Genomic DNA, 17,929 nt, shown 5'->3' on the forward strand with positions numbered 1-17,929 from the left:
GGGGCCGGGGGGCAGCCCGGGGGGGGGAGGCTTTCAAGGGGCGGGGGGGGAGCCTGGGGGGGGGAGGGGTCCCAAGGGGCCGGGGGCAGCCCGGGGCGGGGTCCCCAGGGGCAGGGGGGAGCCCGGGGGGGGAGGGTTTCAAGGGGCAGGGGGGAGCCCGGGGGGGGGGAAGGATTTGAGGGGCGGGAGGGGGGGGATTAGCCAGGGCAGGGAGGGTCCCGGGAGGGTTTGGTGGGAGCCGGCCCCTCCGGCACGGGGCACAGCGGGCAGAGAGCAGGGCTGTGCAGGGCGAGCAGGGCGGCGACATCTGTGGCCCCTTTGTGCCATGGCAGGGTCAGGCCATGGCTCTGGTGGCCCCCCCGCCCCATCCCCTCGGTACCAGTACCTGGACCTGCTCTTCGCCCTACTGGGCACTGCTGCCTTCTTGGTAGACCTGGTCGCTGATCTGTGGGTGGCCACCAGCTACATGCAGGCTGGGCACTGTCTCTGGGGGGGGCTGGTGCTGGCGCTGCTGGGCCTCTCCTCCCTGGCCATGCAGTGCTTCAGCTGGGCCTGGTACCGGACGGACAACATCGAACAGGAACTTCCCAGTGGCCGCTGCCTGGCTGCGCTGCACCTCCTCCAGCTGGGCTATCTCTACAGGTAAGGAGGCTGCCCAGTAACTCCCCCTCTGCTGAGATCTTGCAGCCCAGGGCCACCTGTCCTCACCCTGACCTCAGCTGGAGAGGGGTCCAGGAGGTCCCTGCGGCTGAGCGTTATAATTTACAAATAAAAACTACACTACACTGCAGTCAGTAACCAAGGGGTTAAAATATCACAGAGTGGCTGTAATTATCCCCCTACCAGCTGTTACAAACCCAGGAAATTCAGGGTTAAGGTTCAACTGGAATCCAAAGAGCAGGGGTCTGGAAGTGCGCAGTCAAGGCCCCTGTATTCGTGCCGGGAACAGTGAGGCCCCTCAGTCATTCTTAGTGCACGGTCGGGTTGTGCTCCCGGGTCCCAGATGAAGCTGATTTTGAAAGACAATGTAATTTTTTTCATTTCCCCTCCTTGGTGCCCCTCCATTATACAAACAGTAACTTGCTGGCCGGGGACTCATTTGGTGGGCGGCAGGCTTGGCTGGGGTGGGGCAGCTGCAGTAGGTGACCGCATGAGGAAACGTCAGAACTGTGCAACTCCCTGGTGCTAACGCATACGAAACAGTGCGTGGTTTTGTCTTTGTTCCCAGCGTGCACAAGGAGGCCAGGTCTGCAGTAAGGCTTGGTCTACGCTGCCAACTTATACTGGTATAACGACGTCCCTCAGGGTATGGCTCTCCCGCGCCCGAGAGCGACCTCGCCCTCAGTGTGGCTAGTGCTGTTGAGGGAAGAGCCTCTCCTGTTGCCATAGTCACCGGCTCTGGGACAGGGGGCATTCCTGTGCCAGTGGGGAAAGCTCGCCTCGGTGTCTTCACCCTGCGCTGTTGCAGCACTTAGGTGTAGACAGGCCCATACGCTTCTGCTGGCGTAGCAGCGTCCGTCAGAGGTGGATTTGTTTGCAGCGTTGCTGTCCCGGCAAATCCCCGAGTAGAGATGTGGCTGGAAGCGCGTCAGCCAGCACGGGTGACTTCGCTTGTGCAACGGGTCTCAGCAGAAGCTCTACTTCCAAGAGGGGGGTTTGCCCGTCCAGCAGCACCGGCGCAGTTGTATTAGCAAACCTTTTCTGCTGTTACGAGTGTGAGACACGCTCAGCTGCCTCAGGCCTCGCCCGCGTGGCCTCCGGTCTGGGGCTGGCTGCACAGCACAGTCTAGCGGCAAGCACAGAGAGCCGTGGGTCAGCTAACCTGGTTGTTGACGCTCTGCTGTTTTCTGGTGCAGAGGAGACCTAAGCTACTGCAGCTGCCTTGTCAGTTCCAGCCATTTCCCCTAAAACATCCCACCTTTTCCACCTGGTTTTTCCCTGCTGGAGTAGTAGCACCAGGAAGGCTAGTGTAGACAGGACTCAGAGGCCACCATCCCGTTGCCTAGACCTGCTTGGGTGTTCTGCTGGCAGCCCCCACGCGCGCGTTGAGAAAAGGCTGATGCAGACAGCCTCAGTGCTGTGCCGGGCTCACGGGGGCCTGTCCCTCTCCAGCACCGCCTCTGGAAGTGCCCCATGTTCTTCTCGGGGTGGAGGGTTTCATTCATTCTCTGCCCAGGGCACAGAAACAAACTGCTGAAGCTCCCAGGTTTCCTGCACACTGGGGCTGTGTTTCAGGCTGCCACTGGCAGGTTCAGTATCTTGTGTGTAAAAAGCAATGTCATTTCCTGCATTTGAACCTATGGTTGTTAAAACTGGGCAGACTGTTTGCTGTTCACCACTTGAGCTGATTGCCCGGGGTTGTGCTTTGTTCAGCTGGGACAAGGAAAGTAAGTCACTTTCTCTTTTGGTTCTGGTCTGCTTCTAGTGGATTTCAGGTCAGTCTGTGGAGTGCTCCGTGCTGCAGTGTTTGGGTTGCAAATACTGCAGGGGAATGTTAAACTCAAACCAAAAGTCATTTTTATTGGAACTGGGGGAAAAATGACCCCCTGGATTTCTTTTTTTTGATGGTGGATTATTAATACAGCCTAAACTTTGGGCCTAAAGTGACTTGACAGGTGAGTGGGAGATCTCAGCCTGTCAAACACAGCCCAAAGCCCCCCAAATGAGTGACACTCTGAAGTTATTCATGCAGGAAATGTAACCTGATTTGGGACCCTGGTGTCAGCATACGCTCTGTAGCATCCATATGATGAATGCTGACTGGGGACATAGATAGGTGTCCGTGAGAGAAGTCAGGGCAAGGCAGGTACTAGGGATTCACATGAGATCTCCCTTGATGTGAAGGGCATGAATGAGTGTCCCATTCACTTTGACCGGCACGGATTTAGAGCTGTCTTGAGGGCAGGCTGGCTCTGGAATCCCACAGACAGCCGGAGCTGTATTTGTGGCATAGAGGTGCTGCCCTGGTGTAGAGCAGCCTCTCATGGGCAGGGCCGTGATGTCTGCGCAGGTGTCTCCGTGTGCTGAGAGCGGGCTGGCGAGCATGCAGGGGTGGAGACTGCACAGGAGCGAGACTACGCTGTCTTCCTGTCCCACGACTCAGCATGCTGCGCCTCTTTGAGACCTTCCTGGAGGGCACCCCCCAGCTCACGCTTGTGCTCTCCATCGTTCTGCATACAAACAAGTTGGAGCCTTTCCAGGGTGAGTGGCACAGCTCCTGGGCGTGGTGGGGGCAGGGCACGGCACGGGGGATTCCTTATCACAGAGCCACGTGGTGAGGAGTGGGCGAGTGAGATAAGGGAACGATCCCCTGAGCTGCTTCAGCTCCGGCTTCTAAGGGATACGAGAGCTGGGCCTCGTTCTGGAGCCCATCGGTCAGACTGGGGAGGTGCTGGTTCTCCCTGGTTGACCCCTCCTGCCCACAGTGTCTTGTGGTCCCAGCCCTTGGGGGATTTCTCGCTAGCACCACATTAGCTCAGAGCTGGGGTTGAGCGTTGTGCAGTGCAGGGCTCCAGTTAGAGCTGCCCAGTGTAGCGGGGAGGTGAATCCCTCGAGGCTCGGTGCCGTCTGCGTGCACTGGCTCTGCGCCTGGGACACCCTCTGGCCAGACTCCGCAGGGTTGGGATGCGGTATGCTGCAAGGAAGGGGGTTCCGGCTGCTGGGAGACCGGACCGTTACCTAGTCGCAAGTGTTTCCCCTTTGTGCTGATGTGCCCATCTCAGACGCTGCAAAGCAGCTTGCTGAGAAGAGGGGAGGGGTTGGGATTTTGGTGCCCATGGGGAGGGATCCTCTCTGGGAGGTGGCAGAACACTCTGAACAAGGGGGGGCAAAAGCAGGGCCCTGCATTGAGCCCAGAGCTTGCTTCAGCCGGGAAAGGGATGTGTTGGGACCACAGAGCTGTGTGCTTAGCCAGGTGCAGGCATGGCACTCCCTGCATCTGGGCACGTGGGGTGGGCACCGGGGCAGTGCCCTCAGAGATCGATTGGCTCTCAGAGCTTCCCAGTGGGACACAAAACTGGGCCAACCCTGAGCCCCCCGCTCAGCTGAGGGCCAGATGCTATTCCATTGACTCCAGCGGGTCAGGATTACACCCCCCCCCCCTTTAGTGCTTGGCTGCAGGGGTGGCACAGACCAGGTTAATGGGAGGAGCTTGGTCCAGTCCCCCCCTCCAGGCTGGGCTGCCTCAGTCAGGAAGTAGCAGGGTGCCTCCGGCCCTAACCTCAGGCCCGGTCCTGTGGCTACACCCCACTCAGTCCTAAATGGCAATGGCTGAGTCACCTCCCAGCCCCACGGTGCCCCCCCTCCCCCGGCTGTTGGCATCCGGGCCAAGGAGGGCTTCCCCTGAGCCCTGCAGTTCTCCTCTGGTGCTGCCCTGTGGGGGTGGGGCACTCCCGTTCCAGGCATCTCACAGGGAGCAGGGCATGGAATAAGGGCTGGCCTGTGGCCAGGCACTTCCTAAGCATTTCTGGGGCTCCCTGAAGCAGGAAGTGGCATGTTTCAGGGCAGGCCTATGGGGTGAGTGAGCGAGGGAGGTGTGCAAGGGAACATGAGAGCAGCTGTGACACAGAGCCCTCTGGCTGGGGGGGCCCTTGAGAGCCGTGGGCTTTGTTCGTTGATCCAGGGCCTGGTTGCAGTGATGCCTCGTTGGGGTGAAGCCGGCACCTCTTCATGCCGGTCACTGGTGCCCAGGGCCTGAGCTGTTGCCTGATGCTCCATGCAGCTGCCCCCACTGCCTGTGGTCCCCGGTGATCCTTTCTCCCGCTGTTGTCACAGGGTTCGGGATTTTCACTGCCTCCCTATGCGTGGCGTGGTCGCTGCTGGATTATCACCAGTCCCTCCGCTGCTTCCTCTTGGACAAGCATGAGCTGGGCCCGCTCTCCTCCACCATCTACTTCCTGTGGAACTTCCTCCTCATCTGCCCCCGCGTCCTGGCAGTCGCGCTCTTCGCCACGCTCTTCCCGTGCTACGTCGGCCTGCACTTCCTGGGCATCTGGGCTGCCATGCTCCTCTGGGTCTGGCTGCAGGGCACTGACTTCATGGAGTGCCCCAGGTGGGAGTGGCTCTACAGGGCCACGGTGGCTGTGATTCTATATTTCTGCTGGTTCAACGTGTCCAAGGGGCAGACGCGGCAGCGCAGCACGATCTATCATGGCTTCATCCTGGTGGACAGCATGCTCCTCGCTGGCTCCTGGCTCTGGCACAATGCCCCTCTGCATGAGCGCTCTTTTCTGCTTCCTGTGCTTCTCGCTGCCCTGGTCTGCTTCGTGCTCGGGCTGCTGCTGAGAATCGCCTACTACAAATGGTTCCACCCCACGCTGCAGGTCCAGTGCCAGGCAAGCTATGATGAAGTAGACACTGCAGAAGGACTAGCCGGTTTCCGAGCTGGCCCAGTGCCAGCCCCTGTGAACAGACGGATGTACCAGCTGTCCCAGAACCACTTCTTGGTCTCTTTGCAGGCCGGGTGAAACTGGGGGAATGGGGACCTGGACTTCATGCCTCTCTGAGCGCAGCTGTCCCTGCTCCAGGCAGAGGGATTTACACCTCAGGGATCTGTGCTGCGGGATCCCAGGCCGGACCTGGCTCCAGCCATCTCGGCGCCTGCAGTGTGTTCCCAAGGGCTGAGCACCACACCTCTGGAATGGGCAGCTGTCGCAGGGAGAGGAGATTGGAGCGAGCTAGGCGGGCTGAGGGCACTGGCATGTAGGGCCCAACAGCTGGCATCCAGCACGGGCAGCTGTGAAGCCTGTTCTGGTCTGGCACTCTTCTAATGGGACAGGCACTGCAGCGAGTGTCATGGGAGAACCCGCTATAAGAGTGCTGGACGCATTAACCCTTTATCGTTAGGCCCCTGGCCCAGGATCCGCTCTATTACAGGAACTTCTCACTTGTTCCTGCTGGTTGCTGTGGCCTCCCGTCTTCTGCTCTGCACATTGTCCTGTTCAGCCCCATCCCCATTTCCCTGCCAGGCTCTCCACTGCTCTGTTTCAACAGAGTTCAATGGGAAACCGTGTGCTCTGTTCTTGGCAGGACCTGCCAGATTTTCCATTTGTCTGGAATTTCTCTGCACCTGTGTTTTGTTGCTAATTTCAAAGCTTCCCTGTAGTAGTGGGTGACCCACGGCACCACACAGGGCGAGGCTTGGAGCCTCTAGGGATGACTTGGCTACTGCAGAGGGTGTTAGTTTGTTGATGTTTATAAAGGGAAGGGTATAAATATATGGTGTTATAATAATGTGCCTTCGACAGAGACCTAGTCTCTAGCTCCGCACTTTCAGGAGGGAACAGCAGCATGTTCCTGTTGGAGACATGGGGGTAAGCATGTGAAGAATTCAGGGCGGTGAAGGGGAGGTGAATGGTGTGGAGAATTCAGGAGGGTGTGGGGGGGGCAATGGTGTGGAGCGTTCGGGGGGTCGGGGGGAATGGCGTGGAGTAGTGGTTTTCAAACGGCAGGTCGCGGCATGGAAGGCGCTGGGTCGCAGCGGCTCCAGTCAGCACCGCAGCCTGGGCCGTTAGAAGTCTGGTTGGCGGCGCTGCCCGGCTAAGGCAGGCTAGTCCCTGTCTGCTTTGACCCCGCACTGCGCCCTGGAAGGGGCCAGCAGCAGGTCCTGCTCCAGGTGGGGTCGTCGGGCTCCGCACGCTGCCCCTGCCCCGAGCACCAGCTCCGCACTCCCACTGCCCCAGCCCAGAGCCCCCTCGCACACCCCAAGCCCCGCAGCCCTCTGCCCCAGCCCAGAGCCCCCTCGCAAACCCCGAGCCTCGCAGCCCTCTGCCCCGGCCCAGAGCCCCCTCGCAAACCCCGAGCCCCGCAGCCCTCTGCCCCGGCCCAGAGCCCCCTCGCACACCCCGAGCCCCGCAGCCCTCTGCCCCGGCCCAGAGCCCCCTCGCACACCCCGAGCCCCGCAGCCCTCTGCCCCGGCCCAGAGCCCCCTCGCACACCCCGAGCCCCGCAGCCCTCTGCCCCGTCCCAGAGCCCCCTCCTACACCCCAAGCCCCGCAGCCCTCTGCCCCGGCCCAGAGCCCCCTCGCAAACCCCGAACCCCGCAGCCCTCTGCCCCGGCCCAGAGCCCCCTCGGAAACCCCGAACCCCGCAGCCCACTGCCCCAGCCCAGAGCCCCCTCGCACACCCCAAGCCCCGCAGCCCTCTGCCCCAGCCCAGAGCCCCCTCCTACACCCCGAGCCCCGCAGCCCTCTGCCCCAGCCCAGAGCCCCCTCGCAAACCCCGAGCCCCGCAGCCCTCTGCCCCAGCCCAGAGACCCCTCCTACACCCCGAGCCCCGCAGCCCTCTGCCCCAGCCCAGAGCCCCCTCGCAAACCCCGAGCCCCGCAGCCCTCTGCCCCAGCCCAGAGACCCCTCCTACACCCCGAGCCCCGCAGCCCTCTGCCCCAGCCCAGAGCCCCCTCGCAAACCCCGAGCCTCGCAGCCCTCTGCCCCGGCCCAGAGCCCCCTCGCAAACCCCGAGCCCCGCAGCCCTCTGCCCCGGCCCAGAGCCCCCTCGCACACCCCGAGCCCCGCAGCCCTCTGCCCCGGCCCAGAGCCCCCTCGCACACCCCGAGCCCCGCAGCCCTCTGCCCCGGCCCAGAGCCCCCTCGCACACCCCGAGCCCCGCAGCCCTCTGCCCCATCCCAGAGCCCCCTCCTACACCCCAAGCCCCGCAGCCCTCTGCCCCGGCCCAGAGCCCCCTCGCAAACCCCGAACCCCGCAGCCCTCTGCCCCGTCCCAGAGCCCCCTCGGAAACCCCGAACCCCGCAGCCCTCTGCCCTGGCCCAGAACCCCCTTGCACACCCCGAGCCCCGCAGCCCTCTGCCCCGGCCCAGAGCCCCCTCCTACACCCCGAGCCCCGCAGCCCTCTGCCCCAGCCCAGAGCCCCCTCCTACACCCCGAGCCCCGCAGCCCTCTGCCCCGGCCCAGAGCCCCCTCCTACACCCCGAGCCCCGCAGCCCTCTGCCCCGGCCCAGAGCCCCCTCCTACACCCCGAGCCCCGCAGCCCTCTGCCCCGGCCCAGAGCCTCCTCGCAAACCCCGAGCTCCGCAGCCCTCTGTCCCGGCCCAGAGCCCCCTCCTACACCCCGAGCCCCGCAGCCCTCTGCCCCGGCCCAGAGCCTCCTCGCAAACCCCGAGCCCCGCAGCCCTCTGCCCCGGCCCAGAGCCCCCTCGCAAACCCCGAGCCCCGCAGCCCTCTGCCCCGGCCCAGAGCCCCCTCGCAAACCCCGAACCCCGCAGCCCTCTGCCCCGGCCCAGAGCCCCCTCGCAAATCCCGAACCCCGTAGCCCTCTGCCCCGGCCCAGAGCCCCCTCCTACACCCCGAGCCCCGCAGCCCTCTGCCCCGGCCCAGAGCCCCCTCGCAAACCCCGAACCCCGCAGCCCTCTGCTCCGGCCCAGAGCCCCCTCGCAAACCCCGAACCCCGCAGCCCTCTGCCCCAGCCCAGAGCCCCCTCCTACACCCCGAGCCCCGCAGCCGTCTGCCCCGGCCCAGAGCCCCCTCGCAAACCCCGAACCCCGCAGCCCTCTGCCCCGGCCCAGAGCCCCCTCCTACACCCCGAGCCCCGCAGCCCTCTGCCCCGGCCCAGAGCCCCCTCGCAAACCCCGAACCCCTCAGCCCTCTGCCACGGCCCAGAGCCCCCTCGCACACCCCGAGCCCCGCAGCCCTCTGCCCCGGCCCAGAGCCCCCTCCTACACCCCGAGACCCGCAGCCCCTCTGCCCCGGCCCAGAGCCCCCTCGCAAACCCCGAGCCCCGCAGCCCTCTGCCCTGGCCCAGAGCCCCCTCGCACACCCCGAGCCCCGCAGCCCTCTGCCCCGGCCCAGAGCCCCTTCGCAAACCCCGAACCCCGCAGCCCTCTGCCCCGGCCCAGAGCCCCCTCGCAAACCCTGAACCGCGCAGCCCCTCTGCCCCGGCCCAGAGCCCCCTCGCACACCCCGAGCCCCGCAGCCCTCTGCCCCGGCCCAGAGCCCCCTCGCACACCCCGAGCCCCGCAGCCCTCTGCCCCGGCCCAGAGCCCCCTCGCAAACCCCGAACCCCGCAGCCCTCTGCCCCGGCCCAGAGCCCCCTCCTACACCCCGAGCCCCGCAGCCCTCTGCCCCGGCCCAGAGCCCCCTCCTACACCCCGAGCCCCGCAGCCCTCTGCCCCAGCCCAGAGCCCCCTCGCGAACCCCGCAGCCCTCTGCCCCGGCCCAGAGCCCCCTCGCACACCCCGAGCCCCGCAGCCCTCTGCCCCGGCCCAGAGCCCCCTCGCAAACCCCGAACCCCGCAGCCCTCTGCCCCGGCCCAGAGCCCCCTCGCGAACCCCGCAGCCCTCTGTCCCGGCCCAGAGCCCCCTCGCACACCCCGAGCCCCGCAGCCCTCTGCCCCGGCCCAGAGCCCCCTCGCACACCCCGAGCCCCGCAGCCCTCTGCCCCGGCCCAGAGCCCCCTCGCACACCCCGAACCCCGCAGCCCTCTGCCCCGGCCCAGAGCCCCCTCCTACACCCCGAGCCCCGCAGCCCTCTGCCCCAGCCCAGAGCCTCCTCGCACACCCCGAACCCCGCAGCCCTCTGCCCCGGCCCAGAGCCCCCTCGCACACCCCGAGCCCCGCAGCCCTCTGCCCCGGCCCAGAGCCCCCTCCTACACCCCGAGCCCCGCAGCCCTCTGCCCCGGCCCAGAGCCTCCTCGCAAACCCCGAACCCCGCAGCCGTCTGCCCCGGCCCAGAGCCCCCTCGCAAACCCCGAACCCCGCAGCCCTCTGCCCCGGCCCAGAGCCCCCTCGCAAACCCCGAGCCCCACAGCCCTCTGCCCTGGCCCAGAGCCCCCTCCTACACCCCGAGCCCCGCAGCCCTCTGCCCCGGCCCAGAGCCCCCTCGCAAATCCCGAACCCCGCAGCCCTCTGCCCCGGCCCAGAGCCCCCTCCTACAACCCGAGCCCCGCAGCCCTCTGCCCCGGCCCAGAGCCCCCTCGCAAACCCCGAACCCCGCAGCCCTCTGCCCCGGCCCAGAGCCCCCTCGCAAACCCCGAGCCCCGCAGCCCTCTGCCCTGGCCCAGAGCCCCCTCGCACACCCCGAGCCCCGCAGCCCTCTGCCCCGGCCCAGAGCCCCTTCGCAAACCCCGAACCCCGCAGCCCTCTGCCCCGGCCCAGAGCCCCCTCGCAAACCCTGAACCCCGCAGCCCCTCTGCCCCGGCCCAGAGCCCCCTCGCGAACCCCGCAGCCCTCTGCCCCGGCCCAGAGCCCCCTCGCACACCCCGAGCCCCGCAGCCCTCTGCCCCGGCCCAGAGCCCCCTCGCACACCCCGAGCCCCGCAGCCCTCTGCCCCGGCCCAGAGCCCCCTCGCACACCCCGAGCCCCGCAGCCCTCTGCCCCGGCCCAGAGCCCCCTCGCACACCCCGAACCCCGCAGCCCTCTGCCCCGGCCCAGAGCCCCCTCGCGAACCCCGAACCCCGCAGCCGTCTGCCCCGGCCCAGAGCCCCCTCGCACACCCCGAACCCCGCAGCCCTCTGCCCCGGCCCAGAGCCCCCTCGCGAACCCCGAACCCCGCAGCCCTCTGCCCCGGCCCAGAGCCCCCTCGCACACCCCGAACCCCGCAGCCCTCTGCCCCGGCCCAGAGCCCCCTCGCGAACCCCGAGCCCCGCAGCCCTCTGCCCCGGCCCAGAGCCCCCTCGCACACCCCGAGCCCCGCAGCCCTCTGCCCCGGCCCAGAGCCCCCTCGCACACCCCGAGCCCCGCAGCCCTCTGCCCCGGCCCAGAGCCCCCTCGCACACCCCGAACCCCGCAGCCCTCTGCCCCGGCCCAGAGCCCCCTCGCGAACCCCGAGCCCCGCAGCCCTCTGCCCCGGCCCAGAGCCCCCTCCTACACCCCGAGCCCCGCAGCCCTCTGCCCCAGCACAGAGCCTCCTCGCACACCCCGAGCCCCGCAGCCCTCTGCCCCGGCCCAGAGCCCCCTCGCAAACCCCGAGCCCCGCAGCCCTCTGCCCCGGCCCAGAGCCCCCTCGCAAACCCCGAGCCCGGCAGCCCTCTGCCCCGGCCCAGAGCCCCCTCCTACACCCCGAGCCCCGCAGCCCTCTGCCCTGGCCCAGAGCCCCCTCCTACACCCCGAGCCCCGCAGCCCTCTGCCCCGGCCCAGAGCCCCCTCCTACACCCCGAGCCCCGCAGCAATCTGCCCCGGCCCAGAGCCCCCTCGCAAACCCCGAACCCCGCAGCCCTCTGCCCCGGCCCAGAGCCCCCTCGCAAATCCCGAACCCCGCAGCCCTCTGCCCCGGCCCAGAGCCCCCTCCTACACCCCGAGCCCCGCAGCCCTCTGCCCCGGCCCAGAGCCCCCTCCTACACCCCGAGCCCCGCAGCCCTCTGCCCCGGCCCAGAGCCCCCTCGCAAACCCCGAACCCCGCAGCCCTCTGTCCCGGCCCAGAGCCCCCTCCTACACCCCGAACCCCGCAGCCCTCTGCCCCGGCCCAGAGCCCCCTCCTACACCCCGAGCCCCGCAGCCCTCTGCCCCGGCCCAGAGCCCCCTCGCAAACCCCGAACCCCGCAGCCCTCTGCCCCGGCCCAGAGCCCCCTCGCAAACCCCGAACCCCGCAGCCCTCTGTCCCAGCCCAGAGCCCCCTCGCAAACCCCGAACCCCGCAGCCCTCTGCCCCAGCCCAGAGCCCCCTCCTACACCCCGAACCCCGCAGCCCTCTGCCCCGGCCCAGAGCCCCCTCGCAAACCCCGAACCGTGCAGCCCTCTGCCCCGGCCCAGAGCCCCCTCGCACACCCCGAGCCCCGCAGCCCTCTGCCCCGGCCCAGAGCCTCCTCCTACACCCCGAGCCCCGCAGCCGTCTGCCCCGGCCCAGAGCCCCCTCGCAAACCCCGAACCCCGCAGCCCTCTGCCCCGGCCCAGAGCCCCCTCGCAAACCCCGAGCCCCGCAGCCCTCTGCCCCGGCCCAGAGCCCCCTCCTACACCCCGAGACCCGCAGCCCCTTTGCCCCGGCCCAGAGCCCCCTCGCACACCCCCAGCCCCGCAGCCCTCTGCCCCGGCCCAGAGCCCCCTCGCAAACCCCGAGCCCCGCAGCCCTCTGCCCCGGCCCAGAGCCCCCTCCTACACCCCGAGACCCGCAGCCCCTTTGCCCCGGCCCAGAGCCCCCTCGCAAACCCCGAGCCCCGCAGCCCTCTGCCCCGGCCCAGAGCCCCCTCCTACACCCCGAGACCCGCAGCCCCTTTGCCCCGGCCCAGAGCCCCCTCGCACACCCCGAGCCCCGCAGCCCTCTGCCCTGGCCCAGAGCCCCCTCGCACACCCCGAGCCCCGCAGCCCTCTGCCCTGGCCCAGAGCCCCCTCGCACACCCCGAGCCCCGCAGCCCTCTGCCCCGGCCCAGAGCCCCTTCGCAAACCCCGAACCCCGCAGCCCTCTGCCCCGGCCCAGAGCCCCCTCGCAAACCCCGAACCCCGCAGCCCTCTGCCCCGGCCCAGAGCCCCCTCGCAAACCCCGAACCCCGCAGCCCTCTGTCCCGGCCCAGAGCCCCCTCGCGAACCCCGCAGCCCTCTGCCCCGGCCCAGAGCCCCCTCGCAAACCCCGAACCCCGCAGCCCTCTGCCCCGGCCCAGAGCCCCCTCCTACACCCCGAGCCCCGCAGCCCTCTGCCCCGGCCCAGAGCCCCCTCGCACACCCCGAGCCCCGCAGCCCTCTGCCCCGGCCCAGAGCCCCTTCGCAAACCCCGAACCCCGCAGCCCTCTGCCCCGGCCCAGAGCCCCCTCACAAACCCCGAACCCCGCAGCCCTCTGTCCCGGCCCAGAGCCCCCTCGCACGCCCCGCAGCCCTCTGCCCCGGCCCAGAGCCCCCTCGCAAACCCCGAACCCCGCAGCCCTCTGCCCCGTCCCAGAGCCCCATCCTACACCCCGAGCCCCGCAGCCCTCTGCCCCGGCCCAGAGCCCCCTCCTACACCCCCAGCCCCGCAGCCCTCTGCCCCGGTCCAGAGCCCCCTCGCAAACCCCGAACCCCGCAGCCCTCTGCCCCGGTCCAGAGCCCCCTCGCAAACCCCGAACCCCGCAGCCCTCTGCCCCGGCCCAGAGCCCCCTCGCAAACCCCGAACCCCGCAGCCCTCTGCCCCGGCCCAGAGCCCCCTCGCAAACCCCGAGCCCCGCAGCCCTCTGCCCCAGCCCAGAGCCCCCTCGCAAACCCCGAGCCCCGCAGCCCTCTGCCCCGGCCCAGAGCCCCCTCGCAAACCCCGAACCCCGCAGCCCTCTGCCCCGGCCCAGAGCCCCCTCGCACACCCTGAGCCCCGCAGCCCTCTGCCCCGGCCCAGAGCCCCCTCGCAAACCCCGAACCCCGCAGCCGTCTGCCCCGGCCCAGAGCCCCCTCCTACACCCCGAGACCCGCAGCCCCTCTGCCCCGGCCCAGAGCCCCCTCGCAAACCCCGAGCCCCGCAGCCGTCTGCCCCGGCCCAGAGCCCCCTCCTACACCCCGAGACCCGCAGCCCCTCTGCCCCGGCCCAGAGCCCCCTCGCAAACCCCGAGCCCCGCAGCCCTCTGCCCCGGCCCAGAGCCCCCTCGCAAACCCCGAACCCCGCAGCCCTCTGCCCCGGCCCAGAGCCCCCTCCTACACCCCGAGCCCCACAGCCCTCTGCCCCGGCCCAGAGCCCCCTCGCAAACCCCGAACCCCGCAGCCCTCTGTCCCGGCCCAGAGCCCCCTCCTACACCCCGAACCCCGCAGCCCTCTGCCCCGGCCCAGAGCCCCCTCCTACACCCCGAGCCCCGCAGCCCTCTGCCCCGGCCCAGAGCCCCCTCCTACAACCCGAGCCCCGCAGCCCTCTGCCCCGGCCCAGAGCCCCCTCGCAAACCCCGAACCCCGCAGCCCTCTGCCCCGGCCCAGAGCCCCCTCGCAAACCCCGAACCCCGCAGCCCTCTGTCCCAGCCCAGAGCCCCCTCGCAAACCCCGAACCCCGCAGCCCTCTGCCCCAGCCCAGAGCCCCCTCCTACACCCCGAACCCCGCAGCCCTCTGCCCCGGCCCAGAGCCCCCTCGCACACCCCGAGCCCCGCAGCCCTCTGCCCCGGCCCAGAGCCCCCTCGCACACCCCGAGCCCCGCAGCCCTCTGCCCCGGCCCAGAGCCTCCTCCTACACCCCCAGCCCCGCAGACCTCTGCCCCGGCCCAGAGCCCCCTCCTACACCCCGAGCCCCGCAGCCCTCTGCCCCGGCCCAGAGCCCCCTCCTACACCCCGAGCCCCGCAGCCCTCTGCCCCGGCCCAGAGCCCCCTCGCAAACCCCGAGCCCCGCAGCCCTCTGCCCCGGCCCAGAGCCCCCTCCTACACCCCGAGCCCCGCAGCCCTCTGCCCCGGCCCAGAGCCCCCTCGCAAACCCCGAACCGTGCAGCCCTCTGCCCCGGCCCAGAGCCCCCTCGCAAACCCCGAACCCCGCAGCCCTCTGCCCCGGCCCAGAGCCCCCTCCTACACCCCGAGCCCCGCAGCCCTCTGCCCCGGCCCAGAGCCCCCTCGCAAACCCCGAACCCCGCAGCCCTCTGCCCCGGCCCAGAGCCCCTCGCAAACCCCGAACCCCGCAGCCCTCTGACCCGGCCCAGAGCCCCCTCCTACACCCCGAGCCCCGCAGCCCTCTGCCCCGGCCCAGAGCCCCCTCGCAAACCCCGAGCCCCGCAGCCCTCTGCCCCGGCCCAGAGCCCCCTCGCACACCCCGAACCCCGCAGCCCTCTGCCCCGGCCCAGAGCCCCCTCGCAAACCCCGAACCCCGCAGCCCTCTGCCCCGGCCCAGAGCCCCCTCGCACACCCTGAGCCCCGCAGCCCTCTGCCCCGGCCCAGAGCCCCCTCGCAAACCCCGAACCCCGCAGCCGTCTGCCCCGGCCCAGAGCCCCCTCCTACACCCCGAGACCCGCAGCCCCTCTGCCCCGGCCCAGAGCCCCCTCGCAAACCCCGAGCCCCGCAGCCGTCTGCCCCGGCCCAGAGCCCCCTCCTACACCCCGAGACCCGCAGCCCCTCTGCCCCGGCCCAGAGCCCCCTCGCAAACCCCGAGCCCCGCAGCCGTCTGCCCCGGCCCAGAGCCCCCTCCTACACCCCGAGACCCGCAGCCCCTCTGCCCCGGCCCAGAGCCCCCTCGCAAACCCCGAGCCCCGCAGCCCTCTGCCCCGGCCCAGAGCCCCCTCGGAAACCCCGAACCCCGCAGCCCTCTGCCCCGGCCCAGAGCCCCCTCGCACACCCCGAGCCCCGCAGCCCTCTGCCCCGGCCCAGAGCCCCCTCGCACACCCCGAGCCCCGCAGCCCTCTGCCCCGGCCCAGAGCCCCCTCGCACACCCCGAGCCCCGCAGCCCTCTGCCCCGGCCCAGAGCCCCCTCCTACACCCCGAGCCCCGCAGCCCTCTGCCCCGGCCCAGAGCCCCCTCCTACACCCCGAGCCCCGCAGCCCTCTGCCCCGGCCCAGAGCCCCCTCGCAAACCCCGAGCCCCGCAGCCCTCTGCCCCGGCCCAGAGCCCCCTCCTACACCCCGAGCCCCGCAGCCCTCTGCCCCGGCCCAGAGCCCCCTCGCAAACCCCGAACCGTGCAGCCCTCTGCCCCGGCCCAGAGCCCCCTCGCAAACCCCGAACCCCGCAGCCCTCTGCCCCGGCCCAGAGCCCCCTCCTACACCCCGAGCCCCGCAGCCCTCTGCCCCGGCCCAGAGCCCCCTCGCAAACCCCGAACCCCGCAGCCCTCTGCCCCGGCCCAGAGCCCCCTCCTACACCCCGAGCCCCACAGCCCTCTGCCCCGGCCCAGAGCCCCCTCGCAAACCCCGAACCCCGCAGCCCTCTGTCCCGGCCCAGAGCCCCCTCCTACACCCCGAACCCCGCAGCCCTCTGCCCCGGCCCAGAGCCCCCTCCTACACCCCGAGCCCCGCAGCCCTCTGCCCCGGCCCAGAGCCCCCTCCTACAACCCGAGCCCCGCAGCCCTCTGCCCCGGCCCAGAGCCCCCTCGCAAACCCCGAACCCCGCAGCCCTCTGCCCCGGCCCAGAGCCCCCTCGCAAACCCCGAACCCCGCAGCCCTCTGTCCCAGCCCAGAGCCCCCTCGCAAACCCCGAACCCCGCAGCCCTCTGCCGCAGCCCAGAGCCCCCTCCTACACCCCGAACCCCGCAGCCCTCTGCCCCGGCCCAGAGCCCCCTCGCAAACCCCGAACCGTGCAGCCCTCTGCCCCGGCCCAGAGCCCCCTCGCACACCCCGAGCCCCGCAGCCCTCTGCCCCGGCCCAGAGCCTCCTCCTACACCCCAAGCCCCGCAGCCCTCTGCCCCGGCCCAGAGCCCCCTCCTACACCCCCAGCCCCGCAGCCCTCTGCCCCGGCCCAGAGCCCCCTCGCAAACCCCGAGCCCCGCAGCCCTCTGCCCCGGCCCAGAGCCCCCTCCTACACCCCGAGACCCGCAGCCCCTTTGCCCCGGCCCAGAGCCCCCTCGCAAACCCCGAGCCCCGCAGCCCTCTGCCCCGGCCCAGAGCCCCCTCCTACACCCCGAGACCCGCAGCCCCTTTGCCCCGGCCCAGAGCCCCCTCGCAAACCCCGAGCCCCGCAGCCCTCTGCCCCGGCCCAGAGCCCCCTCGCACACCCCGAGCCCCGCAGCCCTCTGCCCTGGCCCAGAGCCCCCTCGCACACCCCGAGCCCCGCAGCCCTCTGCCCTGGCCCAGAGCCCCCTCGCACACCCCGAGCCCCGCAGCCCTCTGCCCCGGCCCAGAGCCCCTTCGCAAACCCCGAACCCCGCAGCCCTCTGCCCCGGCCCAGAGCCCCCTCGCAAACCCCGAACCCCGCAGCCCTCTGCCCCGGCCCAGAGCCCCCTCGCAAACCCCGAACCCCGCAGCCCTCTGCCCCGGCCCAGAGCCCCCTCGCACGCCCCGCAGCCCTCTGCCCCGGCCCAGAGCCCCCTCGCAAACCCCGAACCCCGCAGCCCTCTGCCCCGGCCCAGAGCCCCCTCCTACACCCCGAGCCCCGCAGCCCTCTGCCCCGGCCCAGAGCCCCCTCGCAAACCCCGAGCCCCGCAGCCCTCTGCCCCGGCCCAGAGCCCCCTCGCAAACCCCGAACCCCGCAGCCCTCTGCCCCGGCCCAGAGCCCCCTCCTACACCCCGAACCCCGCAGCCCTCTGCCCCGGCCCAGAGCCCCCTCGGAAACCTCGAACCCCGCAGCCCTCTGCCCCGGCCCAGAGCCCCCTCCTACACCCCGAGCCCCGCAGCCCTCTGCCCCGGCCCAGAGCCCCCTCGCAAACCCCGAACCCCGCAGCCCTCTGCCCCGGCCCAGAGCCCCCTCGCACACCCCGAGACCCGCAGCCCTCTGCCCCGTCCCAGAGCCCCATCCTACACCCCGAGCCCCGCAGCCCTCTGCCCCGGCCCAGAGCCCCCTCCTACACCCCCAGCCCCGCAGCCCTCTGCCCCGGTCCAGAGCCCCCTCGCAAACCCCGAACCCCGCAGCCCTCTGCCCCGGCCCAGAGCCCCTCGCAAACCCCGAACCCCGCAGCCCTCTGACCCGGCCCAGAGCCCCCTCCTACACCCCGAGCCCCGCAGCCCTCTGCCCCGGCCCAGAGCCCCCTCGCAAACCCCGAGCCCCGCAGCCCTCTGCCCCGGCCCAGAGCCCCCTCGCAAACCCCGAACCCCGCAGCCCTCTGCCCCGGCCCAGAGCCCCCTCGCAAACCCCGAACCCCGCAGCCCTCTGCCCCGGCCCAGAGCCCCCTCGCACACCCTGAGCCCCGCAGCCCTCTGCCCCGGCCCAGAGCCCCCTCGCAAACCCCGAACCCCGCAGCCGTCTGCCCCGGCCCAGAGCCCCCTCCTACACCCCGAGACCCGCAGCCCCTCTGCCCCGGCCCAGAGCCCCCTCGCAAACCCCGAGCCCCGCAGCCGTCTGCCCCGGCCCAGAGCCCCCTCCTACACCCCGAGACCCGCAGCCCCTCTGCCCCGGCCCAGAGCCCCCTCGCAAACCCCGAGCCCCGCAGCCGTCTGCCCCGGCCCAGAGCCCCCTCCTACACCCCGAGACCCGCAGCCCCTCTGCCC

General features: G+C 70.7%; 1 protein-coding gene across 1 annotated transcript; it reads left to right on the forward strand.

Annotated features, from left to right (window-relative positions):
• Positions 1 to 212: 212 nt before the first annotated feature.
• Positions 213 to 6,233, forward strand: XKR8 (XK related 8). The gene is given in 5 exon segments (XM_077837920.1): positions 213 to 642; positions 3,011 to 3,050; positions 3,052 to 3,097; positions 3,100 to 3,201; positions 4,774 to 6,233. Coding segments are annotated over 5 exon segments (1,236 nt in total). The 5' UTR covers positions 213 to 325; the 3' UTR covers positions 5,505 to 6,233.
• The last annotated feature ends 11,696 nt before the right edge of the window (positions 6,234 to 17,929 follow it).

This window comes from Eretmochelys imbricata, chromosome 19 (assembly GCF_965152235.1).
Source record: "Eretmochelys imbricata isolate rEreImb1 chromosome 19, rEreImb1.hap1, whole genome shotgun sequence".
Taxonomy (NCBI): domain Eukaryota; kingdom Metazoa; phylum Chordata; order Testudines; family Cheloniidae; genus Eretmochelys; species Eretmochelys imbricata.